The sequence below is a fragment of the Medicago sativa genome, chromosome 5, assembly GCF_051527215.1.
Source record: "Medicago sativa cultivar Bolivia chromosome 5, Bolivia_mono, whole genome shotgun sequence".
Taxonomy (NCBI): Eukaryota; Viridiplantae; Streptophyta; class Magnoliopsida; order Fabales; family Fabaceae; genus Medicago; species Medicago sativa.
The window spans coordinates 49,366,250-49,388,434 of NC_140753.1; the positions used below are offsets into that span (position 1 = coordinate 49,366,250).

At 37.4% G+C, this 22,185-nt stretch overlaps 1 protein-coding gene across 1 annotated transcript in view; it reads right to left on the reverse strand.

Annotated features, from left to right (window-relative positions):
* Positions 1-22,185, reverse strand: part of LOC146922666 (uncharacterized) — a 29,903-nt gene that overhangs the window by 450 nt on the left and 7,268 nt on the right. Inside the window, exons 2-4 of the mRNA XM_085711592.1 lie at positions 682-770; positions 501-598; positions 6-413 (exon numbers count right to left, since the gene is read on the reverse strand). Coding sequence (XP_085567718.1) covers positions 6-413; positions 501-598; positions 682-770 — 595 coding nt within the window. The remainder of the gene's footprint in view (positions 1-5; positions 414-500; positions 599-681; positions 771-22,185) is intronic.

A 22,185-nucleotide genomic window follows, 5' to 3' on the forward strand; every position in this document is an offset into this window, starting at 1 on the left:
CATACCAAAAAACCCTTGGCTACATCAAATTCTGTTAACTTCTTCACAAACTCTATCTGAAAGTGGTTGATATCGTGTTGATAAGAAATCAAAGGAGTGAAAGGGGGGAGATTAGGATCAATAGTTGTCTGGACATTTGTTTTGTCAATCATAAAATGCATAGGAGGATCAAATACGGGAGGCTTAATCACTTTGCCAAACCTATCCTTCAACTTAATCACGAACTTCATTTGATCCACAAATATGAGAGAAACCCAACGCAAGGATTTCCATCCCTTGGAGAAAAACACAGACCCATCAATTCTTTCCACCAACACCTCGAACTGATTTCTCTTTGCATCAATCAAAGTCGTAAATCGTTGAACTTGGTCCCCAAAGTCGTTCGTGAACATGTTAGGTAGCATAACAGTTCTCTGATTCAACAACAAAAACAATTAGAACCATTACAGATAACAACATTAAACAAAAAAATTAAACATGTCAGACTAAATCATCTTCACCTCTTCAACATCATACTCGACTATGTATGTCCTAAACTTCACACAATACTTGTTGATAGCACTTTCAAAGGATGAAGCAGGATTTTTGAGCAAAGGACCTGCAACATCATAAAGCTTTAAAAAAATAGGAAACGATATTGAAAACAGACGTCGTAATTGTGACAGAAAATAATCGTATCACCTGTCAAGCAGTGATAAGACAGCAGAGTTTCAATACCACGACCCTCCATTTCCTGAATCAATGATAGAATAATGGAAGAAGAAATGAGGCTGAATCAATTAAACAATTACGGTAATGATAATATAGACTCCATATAATTTGCAACCGTGTTTTTTTTTTTTTAAGGAAATTTGCAACCGTAGTATATTAATGCAGTTAATATATAATTGATTGAAAAATATTCTACAATCATATCAGAAAGATATTCAACGTGCAAAATATATGGAGAACCTTAAATATGATACCATCCCAATTTGTCTTGAAACATATATTTTTTTTTACGTGTTTCAACCATATTTTTTTTACGTGTTTCAACCAAATATTTTTTTTACGTGTTTCAACCATATTTTTTTTTACTTAAAACATATTATTTTAATTTGCCATCCCAATTAAAATATGTTTCAAGTCAAATTTGCAACCGTGTTTTTTTTTTGTTGAAGGAATTTACAACCGTGTGTTATTAATGGCAGTTAATATATAATTGATTGAAAAATATTCTACAATTATACCATACAAATTTGAAATGAATTGCCTTAAATTTGAAATGAATTACCTGAATAATTGCCAAAGAATTTGAAAGGAAATGAATTTATTGCGTGTTAAAAGGGTGAGGAGGTCAAACCTTGAATTAAATGTGTTAAAATGGGAGGGAAATTGCTAGGTTAGATTTAGGGTTAGGGTTAGCTTGACCAGACAAGCTTTAGTAAGTAAGATTAGAGATATTGGATATTGTTTAAAAGGGCGATTGATATTACATATCAATTAATGGAAGCAAAATTAAATCAAGAAAATTGTTAGTGGTTTAGTGGTGAAATTGTTGAGAAGAAGCCAATAAGACCCGGGTTCGAATCCCTGCAAAGGCTTTTTTTCAATAAAGATTTTTTAAATTAATTGCGTGGAGAAAGGAGGGAAATTTTGAGATTAAAATTAGGGTTTAATTAGGGTTAATGATAGCTTGACGGGTTAACATTTACTAGAACATCGACCCGTGCGACGCACGGGTCCAACCAAGGAAGAAAAGCGACGAATAAGTTATATCGTCTAATTGGGTTGTAATTTAGTAGTTCCATAAGGAATATGATGTATTACATAATTAGTATTAAGTTGACATCGTTAGAGTATGACATCATTAAAATACAAATAAGAGATATGAACAATTTATGCAAACACGTTCTTGGATTTACATGGACAATTTACAAAGCAAATTTTTACTAGATTAGAATATATAACTATCTTTGATTTTTATAAACTCTAAATGGGAATGAAGATAGTGGAGGTTAGATGTTTGAGACATGCTAACCTCTAAGGCTTAAGAGAGATTGCACGTTCATTCAACATTATGTTACTTAAAATAAATGGTTTCAAACATATACATTCAATCATAGTCAGGTGTGCTTTACCGTACGACCAACTAACTTACATTAAAAAAGGATAATTAATGATAGAAAAGTATCTTGGCCATTTTCGGATTGAAATTTCATATGGATGCATGTTAAAATCATAAAATAAGTTGAACTTTTTAAAACTTGATCATACTATTAATGTATCCAAACTGAGTTGAACTTGTTCAAATTTGAGTATTTTAGATCCTCTAAATTTATATGTAGGTGACCTGCTTAAACTATATATTATGTGATGTCCGATAGTTGCTAACTTGTAGCTTTGCTTCTATCTCAACCTGTTTGATGTCTTATAACTTTGCTTCTTTCTCTTAAAATCATAAAATAAGTTGAACTTATTTAAATTTGAGTATTAACGATGTATCCAAACTTTGTTTAACTGATTTAAATTTTGTTTACGCTATGTCAGCGCATAAATTTTTTTGTCTTTTATATTTTCTTCTAACACTATATCAGATGGAATAATTTGCAAATACACTATATTATACTGAATCAAAATAAAGGTGGACATATAACTTAACACAAAAAAGACATATTCATTAGATTTTCTGAGGATAAGGAAACATCTTACACGTTACTGAAATCATAAAACAAAAATACATCTCTAAATCATCATTGGTAAGTCTGAGATTAAAAACAGAAACAACTTAAAAACATATAAGAAAAATACATATAACTAACCACATCTGAATCTCGTGTAATACAATTAAAATTCGATTTTATCTACAACTTGACAAACCCCAATTAGAAATTTCTAAAACATGGATTGACTCAAAGAAAATATGGTGTATCTAAAATACCTCAAAAAAAAAAACACACACACACACACACACATTTCCTTGACTATGCTGACCCGTGAGAGGGTGAAGATGATTTCTACTGAGGGGGTTAAACTTTAATAATAAGAGATGAACGTGAGCATATGAATGACAATCATTGCATGACAAAGGGTTAGAAGGTCAAATGTTAGAATTTATTGTGTGGTAAAAGAGTATTTAAAAGATTGATCTTAAAGAAGAAGGTCAAACAATTGCATTTAAATGAGGAGATTTTTTTTGGATTTGATGTGAATGAAATTCATTGCGTGACAAAGCGGTGAGAAGGTCAAATGTTAGAATATATTGTGTGGTAAATGAGCATTTAAAAGATTGATCTTAAAGAAGAATGTCAAACAATTGCATTTAAATGAGGAGAGAATATTCAGATTTAATATGAATGGTAAAAGTGCATTTAATGAATGGCAAAGGAGTGAGAAGGTCAAATGTGAGAATTTGAAATGCTTTAAGGACATTTAAATGAGAAATTCAAACAATTGAATTTGAAATGAATGACATTTATTGCATGACAAAGTGGTGAGGAGGTAAAATCTGCGAATTTATTGCGTTGAAATGGGAGGGAAAATGCTAGGTAAAAATTAGGGTTAGGGATTGCTTGACCAGACAAGCTTTAGAAACAAAGATAATTTGACTTGAACCATATTATTTTAATTTGCAATATCGTTTATTTAAAAAAAAAATTATTTAATGCATTTCTTTTATTTGAACCGTGTTTATTTTTTTAAACCATATTATTGAAAATTTGCAACTATATTATCTTATTTTCCAACTGTGTTCTATTATTGAAATGTTGCAACCATATTATTTTATTTTCCAAACAACTGTGTCCTTAAATGAAATGAATTGCCAAACAACTTGAATTTAAATGAATTTATGGCGTGTATTAAGGGTTTAAATGAAATGAATTGTCAAACAACCTGAATTTAAATGTATTTATGGCGTGTATTAAGGGTAAGGAAGTCAAACCTGGAATTAATGCGTTAGAAATGGGAGGGAAAATGCTAGGTTAATTTTAGCGTTAGGGTTAGCTTGACCTTACAAGCTTTAGTAAGTAAGATAAATAAGAGATACAATTATTTTTCGATACAAATACAATTTTAATAATAGTGTACACAATGATTTTTTTGACAATCTATGGTTTTGATCCATTACAACTCAACCCATCTCGATGCCTCAAGGTGATATAAAGAGAGGCTCACAAATAAAGCACAAGTTGAGACCCTAAAGACTCAATTCAATATTCTTGAATTGGTCATAGTGTACACAATGATAGAGAGAAAATAAAGTGTTTTTTTTTTAAATATATGTATGCAACTTAAAGGTGTTTAAATATAAGAATTAAACTTTAAATTAAAATATTTCAATGTGTCAATATCATTAGTATTGGTTATGTTCTTTTTCACTTTTTTTTTACTATTTGTTTTTTGCGCGTCCTATTATTTTTCTAAATATTTTTTCTCGGATTATATAATATGTCACTTGTTTCGGAGTATACATTCTGAACCACTAAAATCGAAGGAAGTAATATAACTTTGAATAGATTTTTCCAAAACTTGTAAATATACAGTTCATCAAATATAATCCAAACACTTTTGTAGTATTTCAAAAAATATAATCTGAAATATATCAAACCCCATATTTAGAGGCGAATTGTAGGGTATATATTGGCACATTTTAGATTATATTTTCCGAACCATTAATAAACAAAACCAGTGGTGTTAAAATGAACACCTTTTTTTTTTGTAAGTTTAGGCACCAGGATTGTCCAGAACATGCATCAAAAGAAATTATATAAAAAAATGTTAATGGAAACAAATGAAACAATGCAAATTAAACATAAATTAAAAACTAAACTTATCCAAATATTACATCAATAAATTCAAACATACAGAAAAAACTGAAATTATCCAAATTTCCTCCCGGGGTCACTTGCGTAATGGCAATCCAAACTATTCCAAGCCCCACCCCCTACTCCACTTGGCCACTGGCAATGATAGTTATAACATGGTCTTTTAAACGCGCGTTTATCCATTCAGAAGTGATTTTCATGTGTTTGGTTGTCTTTGTAACACCCCGTTTTTTCAACGTAAAAATTTCATAATTAAAAATCAGAGTAATTCAACTTTAAACGGAATGCTACACTTCTTAAAAATTCATAAACTGAATAAATAACAATTTATTCTTCAAAATCATTTAACATAAGTAATTCAAAACTTTGCAGTGGATTTAGTTCATTCAACATAAAAAGTCTTTGCCACGCAGGCCTCATCAGAAAATCTCATAAGTCTTAGTTCAATATTTATTCATAAAAGTTCATAAACAATACGTAAGGAATAGAAGTAAAGTCAAGTCTCATCCCGTTACGTATCAGAGCACCTAGACACACATGTGAGGAGTCCACTCACGACGCCTCTAATCTTGATTACCTGCAAGTTACCCATACGAAGAGCAACATTTCCAAGCAGAGGGGTGAAATTTCTCAAACAATAATATAAAGCATATAAATCATGTAAAGTACATTCAACAACTTAAACATCCTATAATTCATTAATCATATCTAGCAACTTAAACTTCCTTAACTAGTATCATTATTCTTCCTACATTAGTCATATACTTCATATTATATCATCATATAAATATCATCACATATCTACAAATATTAGTCATAAGCATTATCATATATCCTTTTAATCATAGCATCTTAATCATAGACATAAACAACATCATATAACATCAAGTACTAATCATAACCATCTCATAACATTATATATCAACCATAAACATAATCACAAACAATCCATCTTAAATATAATCACGAGGAATCATCATACATCATCATTAGTAACCGTATAACATCTTATCATATTCACATATCAGCATATCATAAATCACATAGCATCTTATCATAACAACTTCATATTCAACCATCATAAACAAATCATAATCAACATCATCATCAATCCTAAACAACATCATCGTCAAACATGAACAACATCATCGTCAAACATCATCATCAAAATCAAACATCATCATCAAACATGAACAACATCATCATCATAATCAAACATCATCATCAAACATAAACAACATTCTTAATCAAACTCATCATTCACTTCATATTCAATCTTAAACAACTTCATAGTCGACTCGACACTTGACTTGACAATGCGACTCAACTTTGTTATACCCTAATTTTGGACCTAAAAATACTTGTTCAAAATTTTCTTTCATCTTTGATATATGTCTATTATTCTTGAACATTTGCCAATTTGCTATTGTTTACACTGACATTTCACTCTGTTTTATCTCTCAACTTAGTTTCACAAATCTTTTCAACTGTGTATTCGTCCATGTTTTCTTGCATTTCAAGTCATCCAAAACTTTTTCTTGCATTTCAAGTCATTTGAATTTGTCTCTGATCAATTGCACCTTCCTCTGCATCTTATTTCAATGTTATTTGCAAAATTCATGAAAAATGGTATTTTAGTCATTTCCTGCATTCAAACTCATTTTAGTCCTTAAAAATTGTTTGAGTCTTTTCAATGGTTTGAATAAGTCTTTATTTCAATTCCATGTCAAAATCCATTCCAAAAATTGCATTTGAAGTCATTTTGAGTCAGTTTAGCCCCTAGGGGCATTTTAGTCTTTTCATGTGATAAAACTCTGTTTAATCTCTGAAAAATTGTCTCTGGGTCTTTTCAATGTGCTTGTATAAGTTTTTGCTTAAATTCCTTGTTAAAAACCTTTTTTTAATTGCATCTGAGTCATTTTGAGTCGTTTTAGTCCCCAGGGGCATTTTGGTCATTTCACACGAAATTTCGACAGAGAGAGGTTACTTTAAAGTACCTCATTTAAGTAGTTGGTTCGTTTTAGTCCATTTTGTGTTTTTTATTGGTTTCACTTTACGTTTATTTCAAATTACATTTTTTAATTCAATTTTTATTAATTTTTGCATTTTAGTCCTTTTGTATTATTTTGCATTTTGGTCCTTGTTTCTTATTATTTTGCAGATTAGTCCAAAAGTTTGTTACAAGTCCAGTCCACGTGGCAGCTTGTTATTGGTCCAGAACATCACATGTGTCAGCTATAAAAGCCCAGTCACAGGCCAAGTCACAACAGATCCATTCACTTTTTTACAACTCATCACAACACTTTTTCTTTTTCTCTCTCCACCCAAAACAAATCAAAACCGAAAAATCAGTAACAAACTCTGAAAATCTGAAGAACACTGAAGAATGAAGATGAATCTTCATCTTCAACCTCAATCGAAATCTCCAGAACCCTAGCTTCCTCCAAAAACCAGATTCACAATTCCTGCAACAAGATTATATTAACAATAAATTCCAAAAAACGCAACAGTCATCATCAACACCACACCACTACCGTAGCCTACGATTCAAGGCTATATACATATCACAAATTCACAATCGTTCCTCAGCAACAACAGATCGTGAACAAAAACAAAGTCCAAATCACACAGATCAAAATCGAATCCAGTGGAAGTGAGAAAGAAGGCGTGAGAATCGAACAACAACAAGAATCAATCAACGTAAATCGAAGAGGAACGAGAACGAATTCGAAGAGGAAGGAAGCATCAGATCGGAACCGAATCAAGAGGTAAGGTTTCGAAACCACCTCCTCCTTTTCGAACCTTTGATTTCCTTGTCGAACGTTAAACTTTAGATCTAGGGTGTTGAGTGCGTGATTCCATAAAATTGAGGTCGTATTTGAAAGGAACGTGAAAAGAGAAGCTCAGATCTGTATTTAGTTTTTGAAAAGGGGCGGTTTGACGCTCCGGCACGGTGGCTCCGTCGCCGGAAGCCGGCCGCCGTGCCGGAAGTTGCAGTCACGTCGGAGAAGAAGAAGCAGATCAGAGCTTCTCTCTCTTCATTTTCGTTTTAGAGAGAGGAAGTCTTGTGTGTTATGAGCTTTTCCCTTCAGGTTTTCCTTATATACCTGTCCTTGATTCCACGCGCGCGCGTGTATCGTCATATCATGCTCCCCTGCGTTCTGAGGCGTTGGATCTAGGGTTTTGGCTTCCTGGATCAATCCAACGCTCCTGATGCGTTTGGATGATCCAGGATCCATCTCCCTTTGGGCCTGGACTTTTTTTCTTTGCAGTTTTTTTCGTTTTTGCTTGTTTCTTGCTATTTTGTGCATTACTTTTGATAATTGCCCCTCTGGTGAATCTAAAATCTCTTACAAAAATTCCATAAAAATTCCTAGATATTTCTTGATGTATTTGTGATGGTTTTGTGATGGTTTTGCATGATAAAAATTGATAAAAATGTGTGTAATATTTTCTTGCTTATGTGATGTGTTTGTGTTAAATTTGTGAAAGTGTTGCATGTTCTTGAGTCTAAAAATCTTTTAAAATCTCTAAAAATTTCATGTATATTTCTTGTTAATTTTGTGGTATTTTTGTGATGATTTTCTTGCATATTAAAACTTGATAAAAAATAATGGGTTGATTTTCTTGCTATTTTGTGATGTTTTGAATTAAAGGCTTGTGAAAATAGCTTGATTCTAATTCCAATTTCTTGATAAAAGTTTGTGACCTATACCATATGATTTTGTGAAGTTTTAGCTACTGTTTGTATGTGCTTTTGCTGCATGTGTGTGAATTTTGCTTAATTTCTTGGTTTGCAAGTTATGTTTGTGAATAAATAATGCAAATATGCCTAAGCTTACTTTGAAAAATGTCAAGTTCATCATATTGCTTTAATTCACATTCTAAAGCTTGATTCTAAACCTTTGGAAAATGTGTTGGAATGTAAGAATTATAGGTCATATTGGAATGTAAGAATTATAGGTCATATGGTTCTTGTATTTTATGAGTAATTTTAGTCATGTTTTGCATTCATTTAGGCTTTATTTTGGGTTGTCTTCTATGCTTTTGTTATAACATTGTTCTTGCTTATTTTCTCTTGATATTACCATGTGCCACTAACCATTTCCTTGTGTTTCATGTCTCATACACTCCATAAGCATACTTCATTCTTCCATTTTAGTTTCATTTCTTGCACTTTAATTCCCATACTAGTACTTAGAATGTAAAACTTAGGGATTTTGTAATATTTTTCTTATGCTTTTAAATTCTTGCAAGACCATAGAATGTAAATTAGGGCATGATGTAAAGGACAATGGACTCTAATGATGTACACCGACGCAAGCACCGACACATGCACACACATCATATAGATATTTCTAGATGTATAGCTAGGATATGCATGTTTAGATGTATGTTTAGGATTGAATGTTTAGATGAATGCCTAGGATGTACACTTAGCCAAAAATCTTTTTTCCAAAAAATATGAACAATATCACTCAAATCATTTTCTAAATAAACTTTGGGATCAAAATCCCATTGATTTTCCTTTTATTTTCTTAAACAAAATTTTAATGAATTTTAATCATACTTTGACTTTCTTTTGCAAAATAACTAATTCAACTTCACAATTTCACAATCTTATGCCATTGAGGCCTCTCTCTCTCATTCTTCAAATTCCAATTTTCAAACTTAAAATCAACCAACAAAAACAAAAACATTTTTGGAAGAGAACTACGGTGGATTTGATCCCTTAAAAGGGTACGTAGGCAAGGAATCAAAATTCCTTCAATTCAAATAAAATAAAAATTCAAACATTTTCTTCTCCCTCCAATTCTTCACTTAGTAAAACTCTTAGGTGTAAATATCACTTTTCAAATAGTGTTTAAAAATAAAGTGCGCGCGTAGAAAGTAAAGACGGTTCCTATAGGATACTATAGTCGTTATGGGTGCCTAACACCTTCCCGTAGCGAAAACAACTCCCGGACCTCGATTCTAAAGGGTTTTGCTTATTTTTTCCCTTCCCAAGAAAAAAAGAGATATCAAAGGTTAAAAAGGTTCAAACGTAATCAATGTTTGACACCCGAAAACCAAGATAAAACAGCTGGCGACTGCACTGGGGAAGATTCGAGAGTTACGCCTAGTCTTTATTTCCACGCTTGCGCTTCTTTTTTACTTGCTTCTTTTACTTGCTTTCCTATGTGAATAAATGTTTAAATTCTTGCAAACGTGTGGGGTGAGAACATCAAAAGTCCTACACCCGGGCTGAGTGAACTTAGGATTTAGGAGGGATATAATCGACAATTCATTCCAGGGGTTGCCTCGTGTTTTGGATTATGCGATCAATCCCACATAGTTGAGGCATTTTGGGGGTGATGTTGTCGGCGCGTGTTGTCGCGTTTAGGCACTTTACTCCCAATTGTTCTATGACGCTATGAACCGTAGATAACCGAACCCATCCATGACCATTTTCTAGGATGTAGTGCGGAGGCTAAACCGAGTGTTGTCTCGAGTTTTAGTCGTCACGCGATACTACACTTAAGTTAGACCTTCTTACAGATAATCATGGAGCGAGTGTTGTCTCGTGACACCGTGATATACGTCGGAGAGGTTGCAACTTGGGAACCTTTTTAGAACCCGGTTACTATTTTCTAAAGCCCTAGTTTCACCGGACACCGTGTCCACCCATGACTCCTTGACTTTAAACTTCAACCCACCATGTTTTCTCCGAACTTGAACATAATCTTGCATACATGCATACATGCATAAACTTTTTTCCATGCATTTTATCGAAGGGCTTAGACAAGTTGAATTTGTAAACATTGTAGGAATGGGGAAGACTAAGTCCTACAAGTTCAAGGAAGTGGATTTGGCTAGTTTGAGAGATTTGGCACTCAAGATCGAGGATCCGACTGGTTTCTGACACTGTTACGGGGCTTTACTTACTCTTCTCCATACTAATGTGGATGAGAAGCTTGTGCACACTCTAGTGCAATTCTATGATCAGGAGTATCGGTGCTTTACTTTTCCCGACTTTCAGTTGGTGCCCACTTTAGAGGCTTATTCTTGCTTGATGGGTCTATCTATTGCTAAGGGGTACCCTTCGCGGGACTTGAGAATCCTCCTACTCCATTGGTTATTGCTAAAGATCTCTATCTCAAGACCACCGATGTCTCCAAGAATCTTGTCACTAAGGCTCACATCCGAGGGTTCACTTCGAAGTATCTACTTGAGAAAGCCAACCTCAAGACCACTTGTCAGGACACTCTTGAAGCTATTCTTGCACTTCTCATCTATGGGCTTATTCTCTTTCCAAATCTTGATGACTTCGTGGACATGAATGCTATTATGATCTTCCACTCCAAGAATCCGGTTCCTACTTTGCTAGCTGACACATACCATGCTATTCACGATCGATCCGGCAAGGGTCGCAGATACATTCTTTGCTGTGTGCCTCTTCTCTATAGGTGGTTTTTTTCGGACCTTCCGAAGTCTTTCCATGATAATCAGGAGAATTGGTCTATTTCACAGAGGATCATGGCTCTCACCCCTAATGAAGTGGTTTGGCTCACTCCAGCTTCTAGAGTCAAGGAAATCATCTTCGGTGGTGGGAAGTTTCTTAATGTACCTCTTCTTGGTACCCGGGGTGGAATCAACTATAACCCGGAGCTCGCCTTGCGACAATTTGGTTTCCCGATGAAAGAAAAGCCCATCAATCTTGCTACATCTCCTTACTTTTTTCACTACTCCAATACACCCACAGGAATAAGAGAAGATTTCATAGAGGCTTGGTCTAAACTTCGGAAGAAAGAGGTGAAGCATATGGGTGTAAGGTCCGGTATTGCTCATGAGGCCTATACGCAGTGGGTGATAAACCAAGCTGAGAAGATTGGTATGCCTTACCCTGCTATGAGATATGTGTCTGCATCTATTCCTACCATGCCTTTACCTCTATTACCACCTACTCAGGAGAAGTATCAGGAGCACCTAGCTATGGAGAGTCGAGAGTAGCATCAGTGGAGGACTAGATACTATGAGGCTGAGAACTTGATTATGACTTTGGATGGAAAAGATGAACAGAAGACTCATGAAGTGTTGACACTGAAGAAAGAGTTGGCTAAAGCTAGGAAAGAAATTGAAGAAAAGGATAGGATGCTTATGAGGGACTCCAAGAGGGATAGGGGTGCCCGTAACTTCTATGCTCGATACTACAGTTATGAGTCTGGGTCCGAGTCTGAGGATGATACTTCCACTTCCTATGCTTAAGGATTTCCGTTTCCCGTTGTTATTTCCAGTTGTTTATGTTGTTTTACCTTTCAAAGTCTATCCCTTGGCTTAGTATTTCAAAGGGAATCATCTTGTAAGACTCTGTGATGTTTGATTGTTTTGTCTGGTTTTAATGTTCCAATTGTTTAGTAATGTTTACAAATTTCTAATTCGTCTAAAACCCTTCGATAACACAAAAAGAGTCTTTTTGCATATGCATTTGCACATTTCATGCATCATATGCATTCATTGGTTACAAAAGACTTCTCTCGTGCTCATTGCCTCCTGGTTCTTCTGTCGCAGTCTGAAAAGTGGCTCGTGCTCGCAAAGTTTACCAACCAGACAGAGTTCATCAAACAAGATTTTACAGGAGAAGAAACATGGCTAACTTTGAAGAAGAAAATGCTCAGCTCCGTGCCGAATTGGCTGCTATGAAAGAAGACTTGGCTAAGGCTCATGACGCTATGTCTACTATGATGGCTGCACAAGAACAACCAGCCACATCTGCTCCAGTTTCTACTGAAGTGATTCCATCTATCCCACTGTCTACTGTGATGTCTGATGCTCGGGTTGTTATGCCCAATGGACACCCTTATGGACTCCCATCTTTCTATGCCCCTAATACTGCGGCCGATATTTCTGGTATTGGCAATCAAGGGCAGATTCCCGTGACAACTTTTGCTACTACACCTACTTCTATGCCTCAAGTGACTACTGTTGTTACCGACCCTGTTGTACACACTGTGCAACAGGTGATTGATGTTGATACTCCGCATGGACAAGACCCTATAATGGAAGCTATGAGAAAACAATTAAGGGAGTTAGCTGGAGAACTCCGTGAGGTCAAAGCTAGCCGTGGGAACGGTGTTTCTGCTAAGGCTCGTGATCTATGTCTGGTGTCCCGATTTGAGGTTCCTAAGAAGTTCAAGGTGCCAGATTTTGACAAATACAATGGAACTTCTTGTCCACATAGCCATGTCATCCGGTACGTTCGAAAGATGGCCAACTACGCAGATAATGATGCGTTGATGATCCACTGCTTCCAGGATAGCTTGATGGAAGATGCGGCAGACTGGTATACTGGTTTGAGCAAAGACAATATCCATACTTTTGAGGAGCTCGCTGCTGCTTTTGAAAATCACTATGAGTTTAACACTCGCTTGAAGCCGAATAGGGATTCTCTTAAGTCCTTGTCCCAGAAGTCAGATGAAACCTTCCGTGAATATGCTCAGAGATGGAGAGGGGCAGCTGCCCGTGTTTCTCCTCGGCTTGATGAGGAAGAACTAACACAGACGTTCCTGAAAACTTTAAAGAAGGAATATGTTGATAGAATGATAGTCTCTGCTTCGAATAATTTCTCCGATATGGTTACTATGGGAACTCATCTAGAGGAGGCTGTCAGAGAGGGTATCATTGTTCTTGAAAAGGGTGAGTCTTCAGCTAGTGCACCTAAGAAGTATGGTAATGGCCACCATAAGAAGAAAGATTCTGAAGTAGGGATGGTATCTGGTAACCCGTCTACAGTTGCTGCTCAGTTACCCCCGCCCTACCAATATATGCAGTACTCTCAACATCCTTTCTTCCCGTCGTTCTACCAGCAATATCCTCTGCCACCGGGACAACCATCAGTGCCTGTTAATGCCATTGCTCAGCAAGTACAACAGCAGCCTCCTGCTCAACAGCAGCAGCAGCAACAGGGTCCTCGGCCCAAGACTTATTTTCCACCAATACCAATTCGGTATGTTGATCTGCTCCCAACTCTACTTGCTAAGGGCCACTGTGTCACCAGACCAGGCAAGCCTCCGCCTACACCATTGCCTCCCAGGTTCCGACAGGATCTCACATGTGAATTCCATCAGGGCGCTCAAGGCCACGATGTTGAGGGTTGCTATGCTCTGAAGTATATTGTAAAGGACCTGATGGACAGAGGATGGTTGACTTTTGAAAATAGTGTTCCTCATGTTCTTGACAATCCACTTCCGAACCATGCTGCTGTTAACATGATTGAAGCTTTCGAAGGAGTACATGTTCCTCAAAAGGATCCCATTTTAGATGTCCATAATGTTGTTACTCCCTTGGTGCCATTACATGTCAAACTTTGTCAGGCTCCTTTGTTCAATCACGATCATGCTTCTTGTTCAGAATGTCTTCAAAATCCTATGGGTTGTTGTGTGGTGCAAGATGATATACAGAGCCTAATGGATAGCAAGCACTTGATTGCCAGTGATGTTTGTGTGATTGTGCCAGTGTTTCATGATTCTCCCGCTGGAAGTGCATCTCAGACCAGGAATGTTGAACCTTTGGTGATCAGGTTACCTGGTCCGGTATCTTATTCCTCTACAAAAGCAATCCCTTACAAGTATGATGCAACTATGATTGAGAATGGAGTGGAAGTGCCTCTGGTATCCCCAGCTACGGTTGATAATGTTGCCGGAGAAATTACAGCTCTGAGAAGCGGAAAAGTTCGTCCACCCTTGTTCCAAAAGAAGGTGGTTACACCTGTTGCTACGATAACTCCACCAGTTGCTCCTCCTGTTGACAAGAACACCGGCCCATCAGGCCAGTCCATTGAAGAGTCTAACCTGGACGAAATTCTGAGGCTCATCAAAAAGAGCGATTATAAGATTGTGGACCAACTGCTGCAAACTCCGTCAAAAATATGCATATTGTCTCTGCTCTTGAGCTCAGAAGCTCACAAGAAAGTATTAATGAAAGTGTTGGAATAGGCCTATGTTGACCATGAAGTCTTCGTGGATCAGTTCGATGGAATAGTGGGTAATATTACTGCCTGCAATAACTTGGGGTTTGGTGACGATGAGCTCCCCGAAGCAGGAAAACACCACAACTTGGCTCTGCATATCTCAGTGCACTGTAAGTCTGACATGATATCCAATGTACTGGTGGACACTGGATCATCTTTAAATGTAATGCCTGAGTCTAGACTAAGACAGTTGAGTCATCATGGAATTTCTCTGAGGGGAAGTAGCTATCTGGTTAAGGCTTTCGACGGATCTCGCAAGGATGTTCTTGGGGAAGTAGACTTGCCAATTACCATTGGTCCCGAGACATTTCAGATTACTTTCCAGGTCATGGACATCAATGCCTCTTACAGTTGTCTCCTCAGAAGACCATGGATTCATGACGCTGGGGCAGTAACTTCTACTCTGCATCAGAAACTCAAGTTTGTGAGGAATGGTAAGCTTGTCACTGTACATGGTGAAGAAGCATATCTGGTTAGCCATGTGTCATCTTTCTCTTGTGTTGAAGCAGGGTCCGCTGAAGGGACGTCATTTCAAGGCTTGACTGTTGAAGGTGCAGAACCCCGGAGAGCTAGTGCTAGCATGGCTTCATTGAAAGACGCCCAGAAAGCTGTTCAAGAAGGGCAAGCTGCTGGCTGGGGCAAAGTGATACAGATTTTGGAAAACAAGTGTAAAGAGGGCCTTGGATTCTCCCCGACCTCAGGCATTTCAACTGGAACTTTCTACAGTGCTGGGTTTATCAATGGTATTGCTGAAGATGCTGCTGAAAGTAGTTATGTGCCTACATTTGTTGTACCAAGAGGCACTGTGAGAAATTGGGAGGCCATTGATGTTCCTTTAGTCATGCATGCTTCTATGTAATATGTCTTGTTGCTCATGTTTTCTTTGTTTTCAAAATAACAATCCTTTCGCTCTGCCCAAGGCGAAAGTGATGTCTTTGTAAGGGCATGTTTGTTTCGGCATTGCCGTTATCAATAAAAGTTGTCGCCTTTTCCGCGACTCTTTGTTTTTTACTTTTTAGTGCCTTTTTCTTGGAAATAATGGTAATGCCAGAAAAAACCAAAACATTTGTATTTTCTTATTAATTTCAAAGATCTGCATGAAAAAACATTTTTCTAAAATCATCCCAATCATATTATGCAGATTGAACCATAATAAACCCGTTGAACACAGTGACCCTATGGTTCCTCCAAATTTTGAATTCCCTGTATATGAAGCTGAAGATGAGGAGGAGGATGAAGAGATACCGTATGAGATCACTCGACTGCTTGAGCAAGAAAGGAGAGCCATTCAGCCTCACCAGGAAGAGATTGAGCCTATCAACCTGGGTACTGAAGAGAACAAGCGAGAAATCAAGATTGGTGTTGCACTCGAGCCAGGAGTGAAAAAGAAGATCACTCAGCTTCTCCATGATTATCCAGATGTCTTTGCATGGTCCTATGAAGATATGCCGGGTTTAGATCCCAAGATTGTGGAACACCGGATACCGACAAGACCTGAATGTCCTCCTGTCAAACAGAAATTGAGAAGGTCTCGTCCAGACATGGCTCTTAAGATCAAGGCTGAGGTGCAGAAACAAATTGATGCGGGTTTCCTCATGACAGCTGAATATCCTGAGTGGATTGCCAACGTTGTACCAGTACCGAAGAAAGATGGGAAAGTTCGAATGTGTGTTGATTACAGAGATTTGAATAAAGCCAGTCCAAAAGATAACTTCCCACTGCCTCATATTGATGTGCTTGTTGACAGTACTGCTCAATCCAAAGTGTTCTCCTTTATGGATGGTTTCTCTGGCTATAACCAGATACGAATGTCACCTGAAGATAGAGAAAAGACGTCCTTCATTACTCCATGGGGAACATTCTGTTATAAAGTGATGTCGTTTGGCTTGATAAATGCTGGTGCTACCTATCAAAGGGGTATGACAACTCTGTTTCATGATATGATTCACAAAGAGATTAAAGTATATGTTGATGATATGATTGTGAAGTCGAGTGACGAAGAGCAGCATGTTGTGTATTTGAAAAAGATGTTTGAAAGATTAAGAAAGTACAAGCTGCGGTTGAATCCTAACAAGTGCACGTTTGGTGTAAGATCTGGAAAGTTGCTAGGCTTCATTGTCAGTCAAAGAGTCATTGAAGTTGATCCTGACAAAGTCCGAGCCATCAGAGAGATGCCGGCCCCTCAAACTGAAAAGCAGGTCAGAGGTTTCCTCGGACGTTTGAATTATATTTCAAGATTCATATCTCACATGACTACTACCTGTGGACCAATTTTCAAATTGCTCAGAAAGAATCAGCCTGTTGTATGGAATGATGAATGCCAGGAAGCTTTTGATAGCATTAAAGAATACTTGTTGGAACCACCTATCCTTGTCCCGCCAGTGGAAGCAAGGCCTTTGATTATGTATATGTCGGTGTTAGATGATTCAGTGGGTTGTGTTCTCGGTCAACAAGACGAGACTGGAAAGAAAGAACATGCTATCTACTATCTGAGCAAGAAATTCACCGACTGTGAGACTCGGTATACAATGCTTGAAAAGACTTGATGTGCTTTAGCCTGGGCTGCCAAACGCCTGCGTCATTATATGGTGAATCATACAACTTGGTTGATATCCCGAATGGATCCAATCAAGTACATCTTTGAGAAACCTGCTGTCACTGGAAAAATTGCACGTTGGCAAATGTTGTTGTCTGAATATGATATTGTGTACAAAGCTCAGAAAGCAATCAAAGGAAGCATCCTTGTTGAGCATCTTGCTTATCAACCTCTTGATGATTACCAGCCGATCAAGTTTGATTTCCCTGATGAAGAGATTATGTATCTGAAAGCAAAAGACTGTGAAGAGCCACTGATCAGTGAAGGGCCAGATCCTAATAGCAAATGGGGATTGGTGTTTGATGGTGCCGTTAATGCTTATGGTAAAGGAATTGGGGCCATTACTGTAACTCCGCAGGGGCACCACATTCCTTTCACTGCTCGAATAACCTTTGAATGCACGAACAACATAGCTGAATATGAAGCATGCATCTTGGGCATTGAAGAAGCCATTGATATGAGAATTAAGCACCTTGACATCTATGGAGATTCTGCACTTGTTATTAATCAGATAAAGGGTGAATGGGAGACTCATCATGAGAAGCTGATCCCTTACCGTGACTATGCAAGACGTCTGTTGACGTACTTTACCAAGGTTGAGCTGCACCACATCCCTCGGGATGAAAACCAGATGGTTGATGCTCTTGCTACCTTGTCTTCCATGTTTCGTGTAAATCACTGGAATGATGTGCCAGTGATCAAAGTGCAGCGTCTTGATAGACCCGCTCATGTGTTTACTATTGAAAATACGCCGGATCAGGCTGATGAAGATGTTAATGATAAAAGGCCTTGGTATTACAACATCAAACAATTCTTGCAGAATCGTGAATATCCACCTGGTGCTTCCAATAGGGATAAAAAGACCCTGAGAAGATGGGCTAGTAAATTCCTTCTAGACGGAGAAATCCTATACAAGAGGAACTATGACATGGTCTTGTTGAGATGTGTTGATAAACAAGAAGCTGAGAAATTGATGCATGATGTACATGATGGTACCTTTGGGACCCATGCTACAGGTCACACTATGTCAAGAAAGCTGTTAAGAGCCGGCTATTACTGGATAACCATGGAGCGTGATTGCTACAGACATGCCAAGAGATGCCACAAATGTCAAATTTATGCTGATAAGATCCATGTGCCTCCACACGCTCTCAATGTTATTTCTTCCCCATGGCCTTTCTCTATGTGGGGCATTGATATGATCGGAAGAATTGAACCAAAGGCTTCCAATGGACATCGTTTCATTCTAGTGGCAATTGATTACTTCACCAAATGGGTTGAAGCTGCTTCCTATGCCAATGTAACCAAGCAAGTAGTTGTCAAGTTTATCAAGAATAACATCATCTGTCGATATGGTGTTCCCAACAAGATCATCACTGACAATGGTTCCAATCTGAACAATAGCATGATGCAAGCTTTATGTGAAGAATTCAAAATCGAACATCACAACTCTTCTCCTTATAGACCTCAGATGAATGGTGCAGTTGAGGTCGCTAACAAGAACATCAAGAACATTGTTCAGAAGATGGTCACTACTTACAAAGACTGGCATGAGATGCTACCGTTTTCCTTGCATGGTTACCGTACTACGGTGCGCAGTTCAACTGGGGCAACTCCTTTCTCTTTGGTATATGGTATGGAAGCAGTTCTCCCTCTGGAAGTGGAGATTCCATCTCTTCGAGTGATCATGGAAGCAAAACTAACTGAGGCTGAATGGTGTCAAAGTCGGTATGATCAGTTGAATTTGATTGAAGAGAAACGTATGGATGCTATGGCTCATGGACAGTTGTATCAAGTGCGGATGAAGAATGCTTTTGACAAGAAAGTCCAACCTCGAGAAAGGCGAACTTGTATTGAAAAGAAGGATAAGTCAGCAACCCGACCCAAGGGGCAAGTGGACACCTAACTATGAAGGTCCTTATGTTGTCAAGAAGGCTTTCTCTGGTGGTGCTTTGATTCTTACACACATGGATGGTGTTGAACTCCCAAATCCTGTTAATGCCGATATAGTCAAGAAATACTTTGTCTAGAAAGAAAAGAACAGCGTGGTAGGTCGAAAACCCGAAAGGGCGGCCTAGGCAAAAATGCGCTTCCCGGTGGATCGAAAACCCAAAAGGGCGATCCAGGCAAAAGTTAGGGACAAAAAATGAATATGAAAAAGCTCACTGAGATTGTACGCAACTCAGGCAAGAATGAGCGCCTCGATGAGCCGAAAACCCGAAAGGGCGGTTCATGCAAAAATGAGGTTGACAATAAAAGACGAGTAACTATATCTGGCAAACTACCATCACTCCTTGGGGCATCTGCAATTGTCAATGATCGTCTTCATCAGAAGCTTCTGTACTTATGAATTCAAAATTTCTATGAAATGTAGCGGTTATCGTGTTCAATGTACCACCAACCAATAAAATTACCATTTTCCAAGCTTTGTAAATCCGTGGAGTTATGTCTTTCGCTGACTCTCACTCTTCTACATCAATTTGAGCCTGTGCTATTGTTTGAAACTCTATTTTTCTTTCTACTTTCAATGTTGTATACAAAATATCTTCTTTCTATTTGATAATGTCAATGTATGAAACAAACATTTTTGAAAATTGAAAAATCTTTCCCTGTCTATTTTTGAAAGAAAACCTGAGCAATAGGGTACATTTCAGTGAAACATGCATGAATAAATGAGTGTCAATGTCTATTTTAATACACGTTACAGGCAGGTTGTTCCCCAGGATGATCTGTGGTCAATGGCAAGAATGAAAAAACAGAATGGAAAATTGAAAAAATGCAAAATGGAAGGCTCGCTAAGTCGAAAACCCGAAAGGGCGGCTTAGGCAAAAAAGAGCACCCCGCTGATTGACAACCTATGAAGGCAATTCAGGCAAAAATGGGGCAATGACAAGAATTTATTCCCGGTGAATCGAAAAACCGAAAGGGCGGTTCAGGCAAAAATGGGATTGAAAAATGAAAGAATAAAAGAACGAAGGAATGAAAAGCATTGACCACAGATGCGAACATCCAATGTTTACCCAGCACTGACACGCCTAACAACGGCAACCTGTATCAAAGAATCTTCCAAGGGTCCCTCCTCTACAAGTTTCATCGCCCTCAGCCATGGTTGTGATACGTCTTTCAACGACGGTCTCTCCAAAGAGGATTTCCATGTGAATATGTTGTAGCACGAGCCACTACGTGCCCAATCTTCCAATGTTTTGTTTGTCTCTGTGAAATTTCGCTGTCAAATTACAAACCAATCATGCATTTCAAGCACTCATACATGCATAATCATGCATTTTATGTGCTCATACATTTAATAATCTTGTTATACCATACATACATGTTGCATTTCCAATCTTCACTTCCAATTCAGTTCAACCTCCACTTTCAAATTCAACTCAATCTCCAATTTCAATTCAATCTCAAATTTCAATTCAATTCAATTTCAACTGTCAAATTCAATTCAATCTCAACTATCAATCCAATCTCAATGTCAATTTCACTCAATTTCAATCTCCAATTCAACTCAATTTCAACTCTCCAATTCAATGTCTATGTCTATGTCTCTGATTTAATCTCAAAGTTCAATCTCTCTTTCAATCTCAAACTTTCAATTCAATGTCTTTGTCAATGTTAATCCACTCTCAATTTGTTTTTGGGCCAACAAAAATGGTCATGGCTATTTTCAAGTCGAGTCAATATCAACTTACTCTCAATTGGTATCTTTCCAAATCAAACTTCCAATTTGTATCTTGTTATTGGTCAAGTGGCTAGTTCGATCCAAAAGAACGGCTTGTACCTGCTTATATGCCTATGCTTCTGGCCAAACGGCAAGTTCGATCCAAAGAACAGTTTGTACCCTGCTTATGTTTCGTTATCGGTCAAACGACAAGTTCGATCCAAAGAACAGTTTGCACCAACTTACATGTTATGATATTGATCAAGTCGCAAGTTCGATCCAAAGAACAACTTGTATCATTCTTTTGTCTATGCCTCCAGGTCAAATAGCAAGTTCGATCCCAAGAACAGTTTGTACCTGCCTATCTGTTTGTATCTTCAATCAAGCGACAAGTTCGATCCAAAGAACAGCTTGTATCTTTCTATATGTCTATGTTTCCGGTCAAGTGACAAGTTCGATCCAAAGAACAGCTTGTACCTATCTTTTGTCCCCTGGTTTGTCTACCCTGTCAATGTCTACCTAAATCCCTAGTGATATGACATGCTCTGTAGACTCCAGTTCGTTTGTCTTGCATTCATAATCAAAACGTTGCATGACATTCATATTTTGAAAATCTGAGGGCGTATTTTTATGTCCAAAAACAGTGCAAATGTTAATATTTAAGTATCTTCGTCCCGTCAAATCAAAGACTTTGTCGCTTGACTCTCCGGAAAAAGAAACTTAAATAGGGGCAGCTGTTATACCCTAATTTTGGACCTAAAAATACTTGTTCAAAATTTTCTTTCATCTTTGATATATGTCTATTATTCTTGAACATTTGCCAATTTCCTATTGTTTACACTGACATTTCACTCTGTTTTATCTCTCAACTTAGTTTCACAAATCTTTTCAACTGTGTATTCGTCCATGTTTTCTTGCATTTCAAGTCATCCAAAACTTTTTCTTGCATTTCAATTCATTTGAATTTGTCTCTGATCAATTGCACCTTCCTCTGCATCTTATTTCAATGTTATTTGCAAAATTCATGAAAAAGGGTATTTTAGTCATTTCCTGCATTCAAACTCATTTTAGTCCTTAAAAATTGTTTGAGTCTTTTCAATGGTTTGAATAA